At 50.8% G+C, this 18,539-nt stretch overlaps 1 protein-coding gene across 1 annotated transcript in view; it reads right to left on the bottom strand.

Annotated features, from left to right (window-relative positions):
- Positions 1 to 18,539, bottom strand: part of GALNT17 (polypeptide N-acetylgalactosaminyltransferase 17) — a 447,671-nt gene that overhangs the window by 202,801 nt on the left and 226,331 nt on the right. The window contains exons 4-5 of the mRNA XM_047089314.1: positions 10,329 to 10,503; positions 3,932 to 4,129 (exon numbers count right to left, since the gene is read on the bottom strand). Of these exons, the coding sequence (XP_046945270.1) occupies positions 3,932 to 4,129; positions 10,329 to 10,503 (373 nt within the window). The remainder of the gene's footprint in view (positions 1 to 3,931; positions 4,130 to 10,328; positions 10,504 to 18,539) is intronic.

Genomic DNA, 18,539 nt, shown 5'->3' with positions numbered 1-18,539 from the left:
TTCATAAACTGCATGAAACTGCGCACAAAGTTCTGTCCGCTTGTACGTGTTCAGGGCTGATACGATCTACGCCTTTCATTAGATGATCCAAGAGGCCTTTGACACGAAAACGTTTAAAATCTGCTGGTCTGATGATAGGTTACTGATGTGACATTGGACTTGATGGCACTTTGGAGAAAAATCGGGGCTTAAGACAGATTTGAGACCCTCCTCTGAGAGGCGAGAGTTGGCTCATGGCTCCTCAAAGTCTTTCACTGGAGAATCTCAGCAGCAGAGGGCAGCGACATATTGGAGGTACAGCGGGACCCCGCATGGCTTAACTCAAGCTCTAAAACTCTGAGTAACACTGTCCCCAAATCCCCCAGTCATGCAGTGCCCACAGCCCCCAGCGTGAGAAGCATGGACCACAGCTGTCCCAGGAATGATACAGGTCTCCCAGAGCTTTGAAGAAGAGGCATTTTTTTTGGCCAATGTTTAGAAGTCAGAAGATTTCATGCAATGATCTGGATTTGTGTTTTCTCTTAAAAGTCTGAGGACCCGGGGGCACCTGCGTGGCTCAGGCAGTTAAGCGTCCGACTTTGGCTCAGGTCACGGTCTCACGCCCCGCGTCGGGCTCTGTGCTGACAGCTCAGAGCCTGGAGCCTGCTTCAGATTCTGTGTCTCCCCCTCTCCCTCTGCCCCTCTCCCACTTGTGCTCTGTTTCTCTGTCTGAAAAATAAATAAACATTCAAAAAAAATTTTTTTAATTTAAAAAAGTCCGAGGACCTGACAAAAGCCAGCCTGTGTCCCCATCCCCCAGCCCAGCACCATCCCCCAGGGCGGGGCTAAGAGCAGCTGCCTCCTTATTGGTGAGCCTTCTCTTCAGTCCCCACCCCCCACCCCTCATACACTTGGACTCTGCTCTCTTTCATGGCACCTGTGCTCTCTCCTTGCCCGAAACTTGGGAAATAAACTGTTTACCAGGCAGGAGAAACCACAAAACAAAACAAACAAATATGAAAAAGGGAAAGAAGTAAAACGAAGGATGTACATTTTCTTAATGGAAAAAATCTCCTACGTTATGTTGTCTGCTGGGAAGATTCAGTATCCACGGCCTCATCCAGTCTAATGCCATTTGGATTGTGAAAATGTTCTCCTCGTTCCATCCTTCGCCAGAATAAAATCATTACTATCAAAATATTAGAATCACAGTGGGGAGGGGGAAGCCACCATGTCCCAACATTTAAGAAATCACATCGTATCTGCATAACAGCATCAAAGGGTCATAAGAATTCTTTCCTACAATTAAGTATCCCCATCAACTATTAACAAATTAAGCATTTTGTAAGTTAGGATACATTAAAAAGAGATCATCGGTATTGGGTTCTGTTTTGGGCATCAGAGATATATGTAATATTAATGACTCGTGATCACAACTCTATTTTCTTGAGTCTCTTTTAAGTGCATATTAATCATCTGTTAATGTTACCATAACTCATTAAATACAAGCTACATTTTTGCCTAGCGCCTTTCATCCATGGGGAATAGCTAGGTTTTCAGGGCACGTTACAGCGTTAGGATGCACCCTCTTCTTTCCCTCTTGTGTGGTTAACACCACCGTCACACCTCCGTTCTCTTATCGGTCAAGGCTGGAGGTCAGCCTCCCTGTGGGTCAGGGATGAAGCACCCTTTGTGTTCCGTTCAGTAGTGTTAATTGCATTCAAGTTATCGTGCGACCAGTTTCCAGAACGTTTTTCATCTTGCAAAACTGAAACTCTATAACCATTAAATAACAACTCCCCATCCTGTCTTCTCCCCAGCCCCTGGCAACCCCCCTTCTACTGCCCGTCTCTATGAATTTGGCCATTCTAGGTACCTTCTATGAGGTATAGTATCCGTCTTTGGTAACTGGTCTATTTCACTTGGCATAATGTCCCCGTGGTTCCTCCATGCCATAGCATGCGTCAGAATTTCCTTCCTTGTTTAAGGCTGAATGATATTCTGCTGTAGGTATAGACCACATTGAATCCATCCATTCATCTGTTGGTGGACATCTGGGTTATTTCCCCCTTTTGGCTATTGTGAAAAATGCTGCTGTGAACACGGGCGTGCAAATACCTCTTCGAGAGCCTCCTTACAACTCTTTGGGGTATGTACCCAGATGTGAAAATTACCACATGGTAATTCTACTTTTAATTTTTTTGAGGAACCGTCACGCTGTTTTCCATAGCAGCTACGTGGTTTTGTACGTCCACGAGCAAAGCTCAGGGGTTCCAATTTCTCCGTATCCTTGCCAACACTTGTTTTCTACTCTTTTGTTTATTTCTTTGATAGTCGCCATCCTAAGGGATATGAGGTGGTATATCACCCATTAAACTTAAATTACCTCAAAGGTTATGCTTTGCTTCCCAGAAAACGCCTTAGTGATGAGCCTGCATAATTACCTGCGAGGATTCTAAGAGCGTGGCCCCGAAGCATTGCACAAGGACACTGAATGTCTAGGTTGGGATGGAAACTGAGTCACAAGGCATCTCTGGTGGAGGAAGTTACTGGCCCAAAACATCACCAGGCTGTTGCACAAATCTGCCACGGGCAGCTCCACTCTAATGCGATCAATTCTGTACTCTTCCATTCGGGCAGGAAAGTAAAGGAACATGAGGCTTCCCAGTTATTTAGAATGCCACAAGGAAGAACTTCACGACTACTTGGGAGAAGCTTCTCATCCTGTTCCACAATTCCTTCTTGGTACTCCCCCTTTATACCAACAAACACTGCCTTAGAACCAAGCCAAGGTAGGAAAGCCTCTTCCCCCTCTTCTAACGTAAGAAAGAACCGTGACAGTTTCAAGTGGGTTTGGCCTTTGGGCGGCACTCACAGAAAGCACCGCACGGCAACCAGGCATCATCTGGGTTAAAAATCAGAGCATCTGTGGTGGGCTGAACGATGCCCCCTCCCCCCCAAAAAATCCACCCCCTAATCTCCGGCGCCTGTAAACGTTACCTTACGTGGGAAAAGGACGTCGCAGACGTGATTCACCTTGGGCAGGGGGATTAGCTCAGATTATCCGCGCGGACCACAAATGCCATCACAAGGGAGGCAAGAACGCCAAAGGGAGATGATGGGCATGTGACGAAGACAGTAGGGGAGGAAGAGGGATGTGATGGAGCCACAAACCGAGAAATGAGGGCCTCTAGAAGCTGGCACAAAATGGACTCTCCCCTACAGCTTCCAGAAGGGCCTCCACCCTGCACACGTCTTGAGCCCAGCTCCGTAAAGCTCATTTCGGACTTCAGACCTTCAGAATGGAAGGGAATACATCTGCGGAGCTTCCTGCCACCACACGGATAGAGATTTGCCACAGCGGCCACGGGGCACGAACACGGCATCAAAGTCAACCCACGTCATTCAACATCCTTTAGAGGCGAGCCCCCAACGGCTGCGCCATGGGGTACTGGTCTCCCCATCTCCGGGGGCGGCAGGGTGGGACCCGGGCGAGGGTCACACGGAGCAGCCCAAGGCCCTCCAGCTGCCCCAGGGTCACACAAAGAGTGTCCGTTTCTACGCATTCTTGCATCATGCAAAAGGGGAGAGGGAAGGTTGCAGGTACGAGGAAGCCCCAGGAATGGACGCCTCTCGAGCTACACAGCTCCTGGACACAGCTCATCAGACATGAAGAACGAAGGGAGAATAAAGGGAGGGGAACGTTCCTATCGTGCCAGTCTCTCCGTACTGCCGTCTGCTAAGCTGCCCTTGAAAACTTAAGCTCAAGAAGCAATGTCTTTCCTCAGCAAGAAAACCACGATGGGAAGATACCCTGAAGTCCTAAAGCAGCTTCTGTAGGTCACCGGTCTGCCCCAGGCGGTCCCTCCTAGACGCCCTCCCCCCCCCCGGGGCTCCTGTGTCCCCGGGGATCTGGGGACGCGACGGCTCCCAGAGCTTGCCCGCCACAGACCTGATGGGGAGAGAGGGGTCTCCGGCGTCCCACCAGTCTTTCGGGGGGCTGATGTACATGCACCACAGCTCCCAGCTGTAGCCGTGGGCCGAGTTCTCGTAGCGCTGCACCTCGAAGGTGTCCTGTTTGATGTTGTCGATGGATGGGAGGATCACTCGCTTCCGGTTCTCCTGGATTCGGGACAGAACCGGCTCGGCCCTGCAACACAGAGAAGTAGAAGTTAAGTCTCTCTCCTGAGGCGCGCCCACCCCTCCGGCACCACGGAGAAGGAACGGGGAAGTGTGGGCCCCGGGGAGGCTGGGGCTCAGGTGGAAACTGAGGCACGGGAGTGACCTGCCCTGGGTGGGTCGTGCAGCTGTAAGCACGCAGGGCGGCTCGGGCCCTGGCCCAAGGGGGATCCCGGCCTGAGAGGCCCCGAGCAAGATTTCGGAATCTGGGGGGTACCCCCCGGAAAGCACCAGGCCTCTCTTTTGTGCTGACGGCATCAGCCAAGGCAAGGCCTTCTCGGCTACAAGTGAGTTTAGCATTTCCATCTCCCCCTCGGGGCTCCGGGTGACGCTCCTTGTTTCTTCTGCAGGAGCCGAATTTTCTTCCCCAAAATGGGTCACTTCTGCCCTGGATGGCCTGGTTTTAATAAGCATTTCACTAGCTTCTCGGTGTGCGTGACTATTTCAGTTGGTTTAATTGATTACTTAATTGATTTCTTAAAAGGGATCTAATTGAATTGGTTAGCGATGGCAGGCGAGAACTAATTAAAAGCAAAGGCAGGCAGAATCGTGCCTCCCAGCTAGCCTGTCCCCTCAGGGCTACAGCGGGAGACAGGCAGGGACCTGGTTCCAGGCCCAAGGTGCAGCCCCGCTAGCTTAGGGGAAAGCAAATGGTCAGACTTCCCCGCTCGTGTGCGTCTCCGAGGCAGACGTAGGAAAGGGCCGTTTCCCATGTTCCAGAAGGAAAAGATGGCCCTCGTAAGCCAGGGCATTAATCTCCCTGCTTCGAACAGAGCTAAGGCTTTGGAAAAGAGTCAAGTGAAAATCCCATTCCTCTGCATTATTTGGAAGAATAATGAGAACCCTCGCCCTGCCTCCCATCTCTTTTCATTTCCAAGCTATTGAATTACCTGTTGGCTCATCTCATCTTTCTATTTAAAACGAGCAATAAAATATACCCTGGGCCATTTACTGCCTCCGTTGCTTATGCGCACACCATACAGGCTGAAGCCAACTGGGACTGATTTGCCACGGCTTTCAGATATGCTTCCGAGCTTCCCCCCTCCAAGCATCTGCCGACGCCGTTCTGTTCTCCTCCGGGAATGCCCTTGGCCGCTGGCAGGAAGTCTAGTCGCCGATGGAGTCTTACCAGATCGAGTGCCGCCTCTCCCGAGAAGCCTCCCCTGATTTCTCCTGGAGGGAAAGCTCTCTCCTTCTTCTCAGCTCTTGTTCCATCTTCTCCACCTCGTCAAAAGTCACTCTGTCCACACGTTATTGCTGATCTCGAACACACATTATTTCTCCTACTGGGCTAACGGTAGCTGATGTTTATGGAGCACTTAGTACATGCTAGGTACCATTCTAAACATTCCACGCAGGCCAAGCCGACTCATGGAAATCTCACAACGGTCCTGGGAAGCAGAGAGTATGAGCAGCAGTTGACAAGTCAGGAAACTGAGGCCCAGAGAGGTTAAGTCGCTCGCCCCAGGCCACACAGCCAGCCGGTGGCAAAGCCGGGTTTCTAAGCTGCACGGTCTGGCTTCACGCCCTAACTTTAAGCTCCACTGTGTCCTCTGCTGGGCCACGCTTCCTTCAGCTGGTCTGGTGGCCTGGATATGGAAGGAAGCACTCCGGTGAAGGTTACTGGGCACTAGGGTAGAAGACCTTGGTTCTTCTAACGCTTCTGGAACTGCACAGGGGGACCTCCCAGTCCGCGAGGGAAGGTGCACCTGTTCCCAGTTATTCGCACCCCTCACTGGAGACACCCCGCTTTTTACCACCGGGCCCGCAGAGGGGCGCACTCCCTCCCTCAACCCCGTGAACGGTCGGCTTGGACATGTGACCGACTCTGGCCAATGGGCGATGAGCCGAAGAGATGACGTCGCATCCTGCAGAAACATTTAATAGCCGCGGCCAAGGCTCTTCTCCCTGAGCCACAAGAACGGTACGTCCTAGACGGGGTCCCGCGTCCTGTCACGTCAGACTGCAGAGCTAGGACATGTGTTTCTCATTTCAATATTGATTTGTATGGGAGATTTTAAAATTGTCTGCGTTCTGCCATTCCTGCGGTTTCCAGCCAGAAGCGTATCTCCAGTGAAACTCAGCAACTAACCATCGATGTGGAGCAGCCGCCGATCCTGTGTCCACGTGACCTGTTACCCCTCTGTCCCACCCCAGTGCCGTGTAGGGGGAGCAGTCACTCAAACCCTTGGGCGGCCCTAAATGCTCTGGCTGAAATGCCCACCACCTAGCCATGGTTTTAGATAATAATACAATTATTTCATGTTCCCCAGACCCGTCGCCCATAACTAAAATTTCCTGGATTTTAGGGGCGCCTGGGTGGCTCAGTCGGTTGAGCATCCGACTTCAGCTCAGGTCACGATCTCGCAGTCCGTGAGTTCGAGCCCCGCGTCGGGCTCTGGGCTGATGGCTCGGAGCCTGGAGCCTGCTTCCGATTCTGTGTCTCCCTCTCTCTCTGCCCCTCCCCCATTCATGCTCTATCTCTCTCTGTCTCAAAAATAAATAAATGTTAAAAAAAATTTTTTTTTAATTTCCTGTATTTTAAAAACAGGGAGCGAGTGATGAATCCCGGGAATCTACCCCCAAAACCAAGAGCCCACAGTGTGCCCTGTAGGTTAGCTAACTTGACAATACATTATATCTTAAAAATAAGTAGATAAATATTAGAAAAGAAAAAAAAACCCAGGGGGAACTGTAGCATATCTAGGGTGCCACCCGAGCTACCTCAAAGCCATCAACAAAAACAGCCTCGCTTTAGCAACGATCAGATTGCTAATCTGCAGATTTTATTTTATCTTTTTAATGTGATTTATTGGCAAACTGGCTAACAGTGTGTGCGGTGCGCCCTTGGTTTTGGGGGTAGATTCCCTGTGGCCCATCGGTTACACACGACGCCCAGCACTCGTTCCAACCAACTGTTAATCTGCAGGTCTTATTTTTCAAAATTTCGGTTTTCCTTAGGTGGCTGTCTGAACGGTGTTTATTAGCCCAGTAACAAATGCAGACTTAAGTAGTCCAACCACTCCCCTGAGCAATTCCTAGTTTACCCCTTACGGTGAACAGCTTAAGTGCTCTAAGTTTCCACAAGTCCTGATTCAAACCTCTAATATTTTCACATAAAGCAGACTGGCGTATAAAATAAAATACAAGATTACTCATTTCCTACGTTGTCTCCTATAGTCATATTTCCATTTTATGTATATGAGGTGACAGGCTCTAAAAACTTCAATATCAGTGTTGCCCTCCAAGAAGGGAGAACAAAGTCCAATTTCTTCAACAAAAAGTACTTAGTCTTGGAAGGACTTTGCATAAATGGCCATGTGTGTAATCTGTACAGAATTAAGCCGTTTTAGAGTTAGAAATTACAAGCAACTGAACCCAAACGTCCATTCTTTTCTGAACTACGTTTCAGCAAATATTCTAAAACTGATGCCAGTTTTAAAAGTTGCTATTACAGGGGCGTGTCGGTGGCTCAGTCAGTTAAGCGTCTGACTTCGGCTCGGGTCACGATCTCACCGTTGGTGAGTTCGAGCCCCGCATCGGGCTCTGTGCTGACAGCTCGGAGCCTGGAGCCTGCTTCAGATTCTGTGTCCGCCTCTCTCTCCACCCCACCCCTGCTTGTGCTCTGTCTCTGTCTTTCAAAAATGAATAAACATTAAAAAAACATTTTTTTCCTGAATAAATAAAAGTCGCTATTACCAATCCCGTTGACTTTAGCAAGGTACCTAAAGTCACAACAAAGACCTCCTTGGGTCTCAGAATGCAGAGGACGTGTGGAAGCTGAGTGTGAAGGACCACGGCCTCTCTCTCACAGAGACCAGTTAGACTACAGACCACCTGAGGGCAGATACCAAATCTTGTCCGATTCTGAACCCCAGCCGAGTGACCAACTGTCCCAGTTTGCCCGGGACTGTTCTGGTTTTACCACTAGAAGTCCTGCGTTTTGGGAAATCCCTCAGCACCAGGCCAGTCCAAACAGCTGGTGACCCCAACCCCAGCCTAGGACAGTGTTTGGGACAGTGGTAGGCATCCAGGAAACATCTGTCAAAAGGAGGATTCCGGCAGCCCGCTATTCGTTGAGGGGCATGGTGATGAAGATGGAGGATGGGCGAGCGGAGGTCAAAGCCAAGGGAGAAGGGCAGATGGGCGAAACAGAAGGGAAGAGAAGCCAGAGCTGGAGGTTGACCGGGTGGGTAACGTGATGGGGACGGAAGGAGCCAATGAAAGGGACGCGGGAAGAGTCGCCAGTTTTGACAGAAATGAAACGGGGAGGCAAGGATGTGGCAAATAAAGGCAAGAAGTTCCACATGGAACGTTCGAGGGCCTCTGTTCAGAAGGCTTCCAGCTCAACGCTTCTCAAACCTGAGCGAGCCTCAGAGGTCCCTGGAGCACTGGCTAAAACAGAGTGCTGGACCCACACAGAGCTTCTGATTTCACAGGTCTGAGGGGAGCCCCCAACTCTGCCTCTCCAGCAAGTTCCCGATGGCACTGCTGGTCCAGGGAACCACACTCTGACAACCATCACTCTAAGAGATAAACAACCCTGAAGCTTAGAGGAGATCAGGGCTGCAAACCTACAGCTGTGTGTCACTAGGGTCTAATGGTGGCAGAAAAATCAGGCAGGACACTGGTGTCTGAGATGGCAATGGACAGCCATGTGCGCTTGAACAGGCCAGTGTTACCTGTGACCCCAGGGTCCAGATTGTCATGTGCCCAAGTGATAGCCATTCTCCTTTGGTCCGGCCCTTAAGAGATCCTAAGATGTGTTGCAAATGAAGAAGAACAGATTTTGTAATGTTTAATGGGTAACGGGGCACTGGCTCTTCCGATCTGGTACCACGAACGGTATTCAAGTTCAAGATCAAGATCAAGTTCAAGATCATATTCGAGATGGTGCCACTGAGTTAACACAGGTTACAAGCAGGGTTTGTGAAATTAAAGACTCTGCTTCTTAGGAAGTAAGCAAACTGAACCCAGGTTATTTCACCTCTGACTCGGTTTTCCATTGGGCAGTCAGCCACAGCCACATGACCGTGCTTTTCAGCCGTAAGCATGCCCACTGAAGGTTTGGGCGTTCTGATGCTTCACGATTCTTGCAGTCCTAAGTCTTCTCCTCTCTGGGTGGCCCCCAGTTTCTCCCACATTGTTCTTTTCACCTGGGAAACCATCGGGGCCACATTTGCAGAGATCCACCCTTCCCTTCCTCCAAATGATGTTAAAGATAATCCCTTATGTTCCAGGAGGCTTTACCCGAGTAGGTGGAATTATAAATGGATCTCTTCCCTCCAAATAGCACTCAACCATCCTCCTCAGAAAAGGGAACAAACAAAGTGGGAGAAGAGAAGAGACATGGCTGTCTCGTCCCCTTGGCAAGGATCATCTCGAGTTCTGTCCAATCAGTGTGTCATTTTCACCGGGTATTTTTATTTATTTATTTATTTTTTTTATTTTTTATTTTTTTGATTTTTTTTTCAACATTTATTTATTTTTGGGACAGAGAGAGACAGAGCATGAACGGGGGAGGGGCAGAGAGAGAGGGAGACACAGAATCGGAAACAGGCTCCAGGCTCCGAGCCATCAGCCCAGAGCCTGACGCGGGGCTCGAACTCACGAACCGCGAGATCGTGACCTGGCTGAAGTCGGACGCTTAACCGACTGCGCCACCCAGGCGCCCCCACCGGGTATTTAAAAAAAAAAAATTTTTTTAATGTTTATTTATTTTTTTGAGGCAGAGAGAGACAGAGCATGAACAGGGAGGGGCAGAGAGAGAGGGAGACACAGAATCCGAAACAGGCTCCAGGCTCTGAGCTGTCAGCACAGAGCCCGACGCGGGGCTCGAACTCACGGACCGCGAGATCATGACCTGAGCCGAAGTCGGCCGCTGAACCGACTGAGCCACCCAGGCGCCCCTTCACCAGGTATTTTGATGACGATGGTGGTGGTGGTTGGTGGAGGCCACAACAACGGAGAACCGGGTAGACAGCAAACTTCTCCCTGCTCCCCAGTTTTATCCCACAGTATGGCTCTCACCTTCTTTGTCAACCAACCCTTCTCCACTGTTCTACTAGCCCCAGAAGGAACAGGCAACGTTTCCACCTCCCAGATTCTAGCTCCTCCCGACCACCCTACTGCAGGTGCCCGGTGCCCCCAGGGTCCAGCTTGTGACCTACCAGCCAGCTGTGAATTCCACGTGGGCATCGAAGAAGCCAGTGACCTGGCCAGTGGCTGCCTTCCAGCCCTCGATGCGAGCTCGGATCAGGCCCTCTCTTTTTTGGTTGCGTACCACCTTCACCAGCCCAGGGTAGCGCTTCTGGACGTACTCTTCCAGCGGGGCCTTCAGCTCCTCTACAAATGACAAAATGCAAGAAGGTCCATAACCGTGTCACTTCAAACGTGTGTCCAACCCGCCGTGATGCCAACAAGATCTCCAGGAAGGCTGGAGACGCGGAAGAGTTGGCACGCTGGTGATCTTAGCAGAAAAGACAACTCAGGCAGCCTGAGAGTCAGAAGACATTGCCGACCCCCTGACCCGGGACGGCAACATCCTCCCAGCATCCAAGGTAGACAGCTGGACAGAATCCGCGCCTGGCTGTTACATCCTGACTGCCGCAGGCCACCAGATGTCTCTCGAGGCTTGTTTTCTCGGTGGTCTTTCCTCCTTTGGAGGCCAGCATTCCTGCCCTCCTACTGTCCCCTGGGTCCTGTTTATCAACTTCTGTATGGGTTTTCCCGTTTGCACACACACACTGGCTCTTATAGGACATGGCCTGGGTGGTCCAAACCCACAGTCACGCATCAGACGCAAAGTTAACAAGGTTGTTACTTTGGTCTTAGGATAACAAAGTAATCTTTTCCTGGTAGTGCCGTGGTAGCAGGAGTAATGCTACCAGAAACTGAACGCTTTCCCTTCTGCGACAAGCAGGTGGTGGCGAGTGCTTTCTTTATATGATCTAAATTAATCCTTACCCCAACCTAGGGGGTAGCCAGATTAATTCCATTAATTCCACCTTGCCAATTAAGAAACACAATTAGGGTGGCTAACTTGTCCCAAGGTCACACACCTAGAAACGGGAGGAGCTGAGACACAGCCAAAGGTGCCTGACATCGCAGACGGGGCGGTTGACGCCTCTCTGTGCAGAGAGTCACCAGGTGGGGGGGGGGGAGGGGGAGGGGCTGCCTGGCAGGGGATTCAGAGACAGGCACACTGCAAGGACCCCCCTCTTGGAGAGACTCATGCTGGAGGTCGCTAGCAGTCCAGATGATTCTGATGCAAACAGTCCGCCAACAATACCTTAAGAGATACAGTTACCCCTGACTTCACTCCAGAGAAACCCCAAAAGGTTGTGTTGATAGACGTCATACAGACGTCTCTCTTCCTAATTACACACGCCACCTTGGGGAGCTTAGAGCCATACTTTTGAGCACAGGTGGAGGCTGAGCTCTCTAGGTCACGGCTGTTGTTCCCTGGGAAGGATGCAGTCATGCGACCCAGGAGGAAATACAGAGCACGGGGTGTGCAGACGGATGGGAACCAGAGAGTCCCCAAGGCACAGAGACACAGAATGGGTCCTGTCAGCCAAATGCACGGATGGTGGAGACACAGGAACGATACGGGCTGAACTGTGTACGCCCCAAATTCATCTGTCAAAGCCCTAACCCCCACTTCTTCGGAATATCATCATACTTGCAGGTAGGGACTTTAAAGAGCTGATTAATTTTAAGTGAGGTTGGGGGCACCTGGGTGGCTCAGTCAGTTAAGCGTCCGACTCTCGATTTCAGCTCAGGTCATGATCTCATGGTTCGTGAGATCGAGCCCCTTAGGCTCTGTGCTAACAGGGCAGACCTGCTTGGGATTCTCTCTCCGTCCCTCCCCTGCTCATACTCTCTAAAACTACATAAACACTAAAAAAAAAGAATTTAATGAGGTTGTTAATATGGTCCTAATTCAATCTGACCGGTGTTCCTGTAAGAAGAGATTTGGAGCCACCAGGGGCCATGCACGCAGAGGACACAGCGGGAAGGTGGCCATCTGAAAGCCAAGGGGAGAGGCCTCAGGAGACACCAGCCCTGCCCACACCTTGATCTTGGACTTGCCGCCTCCAGAAATGTGAGAAAGTAAATTTCTGTTGCTTAAGCCCCCCAGTCTGTGGTCCCTTGTCATGGCAGCCCAAGAAAACTGCTACAGGGGAGTATTAGTTTGGAAAGGAGGGAAACTGGAACCTGAGTGGGGAAGGGGCAGAAACCTCTAAGGAGACATAACGTGCACTTGGGTATTCACACTGGAGTCAGACCGTCGGGGGTTCAGAGCCTAGCGCTGTCATTTATCACCTGAGTGCACCTGGGTGATTCACCCGATCCGTGCACGCCTCAATTTCCTCATCTGCACAAGGCGATGATAATCAGAGTAAGGACCTCACAGGGTGGTGATGAGGAGTGAACCAGTCAATGTAGACAGAATGCCGGGGCGCCCGGTGGCCTCACTGCTTGAGCGTCTGACTCCTGATTTCGGCTCAGGTCGTGATCCTGCGGTTGTTAGGTCGGGCTCTGTGTCGGGATCTGCACGGACACCGTGGAGCCTGCTTGAGACCCTCTCTCCCTCTCCCTCTGCCCCTCCCCTGCCCATGAGTGTGCCCTCTCGTCTCTCTTTCTTTGAAACAAAAAAAGAGAGAGAGAGACTGAATGCCTAGAATGATCGCTGGCATAGCGTAATTATCTGCTCAACCCTGAGTAGGTAGCCAGCGTTGGTAAGAATGTTCCCTCTTTCCATCCACACGGTGGAGGGCACATGGAGAGGTTTCAGAGCCACCCAGGGGGCCTGAGGAAGCTGCACCCAAGATGGAAAAGGGCCTCTACACTAGAACGACGGCTCTCAAAGCGGAGGGGTCAGCTGGAGGGGCTGAAACGGATTGCTGAGCCCCTCCCCCACAGTTTCATTTTCAGAAGGTCAGGGGTGGGGCCTGAGTGTTTGTGTTTCTTTTCTTCTTCTTTTTTTAATATTTATTTATTTATTTATTTATTTATTTATTTATTTATTTTTGAGAGAGAGAATATGTGCCCATGTGCACACACATGCATGCAAGTGAGGGAGGAGCAGAGAGAGAGGGAGAGAGAGAGAATCCCACGCGGGCTCCGTATTGTCAGTGCAGAGCCTGGAGCAGGGCTTGATCTCCGGGGCCCTGAGATCACGAGCCGAGCCGAAAGCAAGAATCGTATGCTTGATCAACGGGGCCCTCCCGGGCGCGCCATGAGAATCTGTGATTCTAACAAGACCCCGGGGCGGGGTGCCCATGCTGTGCTATGGGGAACCACTTTGAGAACCGCTAAGCTCAAAATGCACAGGGCTTTCTTGGGGCGCCTGGGTGGCGCAGTCGGTTAAGCGTCCGACTTCAGCCAGGTCACGATCTCGCGGTCTGTGAGTTCGAGCCCCGCGTCGGGCTCTGTGCTGACTGCTCAGAGCCTGGAGCCTGTTTCGGATTCTGTGTCTCCCTCTCTCTCTGCCCCTCCCCCGTTCATGCTCTGTCTCTCTCTGTCCCAAAAATAAATAAACGTTGAAAAAAAAAAAAAATGCACAGGGCTTCCTTGGTGCATGCTTGGCACATCACACACCCTCAAGAAGTTATTTATTGTTGGGGCACCTGGGCGGCACAGTCGGTTAAGCGTCTGACTCTTGGTCCGGGCTCAGGTCACGATCTCCTCGTTCATGGGCTCAAGCCCCACGTCAGGCTCTGTGTTCACAGCGCAGAGCCTGCTTGGGACTCCTCTCACTCTCTCCCTGCCCCTCCTCCACCCGCGCTCTCTCCCCCCTCTCTCTGTCTCTCAGTAGATAAATAAAAAACAAGTTACTTAGCGTCGACGTCTTCACCAACTGGTCTCACCAGTATTGCTAATATCCGTGCCATCATCCCAGGGTTGGGGAGGGAGCTGGTGGAGAAGCCGGGCTGTGGGGACCCTCTGCCTCTTCACTCACTGTAAGTGAGAGAAGATGACCAAATACATGGGACTGGGGTGCCCAAAGAGTCCTCGGCTTCTAGAAACCATCTATTGACTGAATGTTGGCTGGATCGTCCTGTCTGTTAATTACATTTCTCAGAACAAGAATTCTAGCAAGAAAGTTGGGCAGGCCATGCCTGCTTGGTTTTTCAGTCCTCCTCGCGAGTACCGGGTGGGTGGGCAGGGGATGGAGGGACGTGCCACGGAGGGCGCTGGATCCCGCGTGGGCACCGCGCCTACAGAAAGGTATAATGGGAGACCGGCCCGTTCGCTTGGATTGGCCCACGGTGGGAGGAATTCTGGGAATCTCCGTAAGTGCAGGGAGGACGCTCTGAGCGCTGCGTGTTAAGCACCCGCCAGGAGACCCGCAGGCATGGTTACCCTTTGGCTGCCTGGGACCTCACTGTGGCTCTGCCTGGGAACTGGGTGTCAGCTCCCATACGTGCCAGTCACTGTGTCCAAATGCCGAGGGGTTTCCTCATTTGCTCAGTGGTTGTGACTATGACTCCAGGGTGGAGAGAGTGACGGGACAGTGTCACTCACGACCACTGACTTCTACACCTCAAGGCTCCTGAGATACAGGCATTAAAAGGCTTTGAAAAGTATAGAGGGATAATGCCTTGGTACCGGCCCTAGGGCTGTTAAATGAGATGCTACATGAACTCATTAATCCTTAGTAGTAAGCATTCAATAAAAGTCACTTCTAACAATAATCGGTCTATTAATATTACCGATAGAGTCAATTTTATAACTTCCCATGACTGACAGCTTCTCTTTCTAGCTAGTCAATGTCATTTTGAAGTCTGAGGGTCGCCTACATAGGGGTAGACAGCACCCTCACTTACAAGGTTTGGGGACACGTTGTTCTAAACGCAACGGAAGTGTCGGTCTATGGGCTTTTGGGGGATCACAGCAGGATCTGGGAACAAGTGGCACTGGTCAGGCTTCTTTTCCCAGTCCCTGTACGTGGCTCTGTACTTCAGAAGGTAGTGGCTCGTGCCCTCGCTTGCCTTTAAAAATCGCTTCAGGGGCGCCTGGGTGGCTTGGTCGGTTAAGCGTCCGACTTCGGCTCAGGTCATGATCTCACGGTCCGTGAGTTCGAGCCCCGCGTCGGGCTCTGTGCTGACAGCTCAGAGCCTGGAGCCTGTTTCAGATTCTGTGTCTCCCTCTCTCTCTGCTCCTCCTCTGTTCATGCTCTGTCTCTCTCTGTCACAAAAATAAATAAACATTAAAAAAAAATTTTAAAAAAAAAAAATCGCTTCAGACACGATCTGCTTCCCCCAGGCGCTTACGATCTAGCTAAGCACGTGCGAGATGTTCCAAAACTGACGGCATTCAGTGTGACAAGAAAAATGGAGTTGACGGCCCAAGATAAATGGCCACAGAAGGAAGTGCTACGAAGAGGGAGACAGTATTTTGGTTGGGGGTGCCCATGAAGAAGGTAGTGTTCGAGTTAAGCGGAAGGTTTGGACATGTGTGCTAACTACCCCAGGATACGTAAACACGCAGTGAAATACGGAAGCGTAGAAGCGGTCTTCTTAGGTACCGCGGAATCACTAGTGTCTGGGGGACGGGGAAGATGTCACTAATTAAAAAGGAGATAAAGAAGACAAGTAGAACAGCCTGGGGACAGGCTGAGGTGCCGGCAGACACTCGGGTAGACTGTTGAACCAAACAAGTGACCGAGAGGTGACAAGAAAGGCACAGAGTGTAGGGGATGCAATGGTGAGATATGATGCCATAGGAGAGACTGCAGATGCCAGGAGATGGAGCGAGCACTTGGAACAGTACGCTGGGACACATGCCCGTTAAGGAGGCAGGAAGGAGAGCTAAGGAGCAAGGCTGGCTCGAACAGCGTCACGGGGGCGGAATCCCGTCAAGGGTGGAGTTTCCAAAAAGGAAGACACGTGTACCCATTCCACAAATACATACAGGGTACCTGCATGGCTGAGGATGACACAGTTCTTATCCTCAAAGAGTAACCCAACATCCAATGTCACGAAAGTCAAATGCATTGGAGAAAATGAGAGCTGAGAATGGCCCAGAGATCTAGACGAACAGTAGGCTCCTGACCGGACCAGTGAGGAAAAGGAATTCCCTTCTGGAAACAGCTGTGCCCTGCAGGGATAGGTTCGCATCAAGAGAAGTGGATGAGTAGGAGAGCTCAGGAGAGTTCCAGAAAGACTAATCCCGGAGGAACACAGTTTTAACAGTCTGAGGCATTGGGGTGTTGAGATTCGGAAATCGCCTTCAAGTGAGACAGCCCACAAGTCAACCCAAGTAAAATCGAGGCCCCAGGCTCACCGGGGAAGGTGACAATGCTAAGGTGACCCCAACCTGACAGTGCTAAAAAATGTCATCTCCACCACCTAAGATCCTTTATCATCCTTGACAGACGAAACCAGGTTTGGATATTATCCTAACAGGAAGAAAAACATTTTACACGTTATTTTTCTCACCAGCAAACGCAGAGAAAAGAAACCAAACCTCACGTCTGCGAAAATAAATGTTTGCCTTCCAGTGTTATAAAATCCACTACTAAATTGGTCCAGAGTCATTTGGGAATCTTTGTGTTTCTTAAGGTTTCAGTAAATGGCATTTGGGGAGGTCAAGAGGGAAGAAACAGACACCGCCTGTGACCAGAAGGGACCAGAAGAGAGATAAATCTTGTTCTTACCAGTAAAAGCAGCACCTGTCATCCAGGCTTAAGGAGTACATATTGGCAACAAGAAAGTTATAAAGACTGAGAACTACAGCGGAAACATTATTACAGAGTTATATCTAGATCCCACACTTTGAGGGATATTAGAAAATAAACCATCTGTCCCGTGTCTAAGCCCTGCTCGGAAGCAAGTGTTGATCTTGCGGACCATCTCTCCCTGTTCCCGAACACCTCGGTGCCACAGAGACGTAAACTTGGAGGTGGCCAGGTGGCCCAGGGCTGGGCCACGTCTGTGCCTCTCAACCCTCACTCGGTTATTATGTCTTGGCGATGAGACTTACCGAATGTTCTAATTCTCAAGAAAATGGCGACAGGAGAATGAGTCTAAGCTTAGATGAGCGTCTCTCAAATGCTGACCTGCATCAGAATCACCAGTAGGTCTGGGGCGTGGTCCAAGAACTCGCATTTCTAACAAGTTCCCAAGGGCTATTGCTGCCACCCTCCTGATGAATACCCTTTGGGCGGCTCTGGCTTAGAGGCGACCACCTCTGCAACGCTGTCCGCATGAATCCATCCCTGTGTGTGCAACAGGACTCATCCGAACTGAGCAGAAGTCCCAGAATCCCAGGGGTGCCACCGCCCATCTCTGCCTTTCTCCCTACCTGAACCTTCTTCTCTTGCCTCATCTGAAAGACTGAGCTCCTTGAAGGTGACCTCAGTCTACACGGCAAGGGTTTGTCTTTCCAAAACTGGATCCCCATTGCCGGTCACCCCTGCGCGGAGCGACCTCACAATTACGTCAGTCCCTTGATGAGGACCTCATGTGTTCCCGGACTCTGGCCTCACTCCCATGACTCCTCTTACTATCGCTACGAGTGCCACAATTCTACCAATATTACATCTGCCACCGTCAGTGCCACTGTCACCACCACAGCCACTTATAACCAATGCATCTCCCTGCCAGCAGCTGCTGAGCTTTGGGCATGCCGCTAGCTGGCAATGCATGGGTTGCGACAGCTGTGATGAGAAAACAGCACATATGGCATGTTCCGATTAAGAGCAAAAAAACCCCAAAAGCGCCTGCCTCAAAGCCAGCATTCCTTAGAATGGGGTCCCTACCAGGGAATCACTTGGGAGCTTGTGCAAATGCGGGTCCCCAGGCACACCCGAAGAGTTTCTCATTGTAGGGTTGACCAGCGCCCCAGACGGTTCTCACACGATCCCAAAACTTCTTGAAAGCACAGATGGATTCTTTTTCATTGTTTTTATGACAGTACCATGCACATGAGATCGACCATTTTTGCTTATTTTTGAAGTGTTCGATTCAGTAGCATTCTGCGCATTCACGGTGTGGGGCAACCATCACCGCTATCAGGTTCTAGAACTTTCCATGACCCCAAACGTAAACCCTGCACCCACTGAGCTGTCCCTCTCCACTTTCTATCCCCACTTCAGTTTCTGGCACCCACTAATCTGCTCTCCATCTCTAGGAATCTACCTCTTCTGGATATTTCATAAAAATGGAATCGCACAGCATGTGGCCTTTCGGTGTGCAAGCAGGAGTCAACTCGGAAGTTGGGGAAAGAGAGGTGTTTTCAGTGTGAACGTTAACACCTGGCCTCACCGAAGATCTGCTTCTGTATTTTGCTGCCAGTTTGCTTTTCCAACCCTCATTTGGGTCATCTGGCTGGAAGCGTGTTCCCAAAGCAACTCCAGCCTCCGTGAATGG

This window comes from Lynx rufus, unplaced genomic scaffold (genome assembly GCF_022079265.1).
Source record: "Lynx rufus isolate CCGP_SWC_20201006 ecotype Redwood Valley unplaced genomic scaffold, mLynRuf1.p SCAF_27, whole genome shotgun sequence".
Taxonomy (NCBI): Eukaryota; Metazoa; Chordata; class Mammalia; order Carnivora; family Felidae; genus Lynx; species Lynx rufus.
Note: the sequence above shows the minus strand (reverse complement) of the source record. Positions and strands in the feature narration are given on the sequence as shown.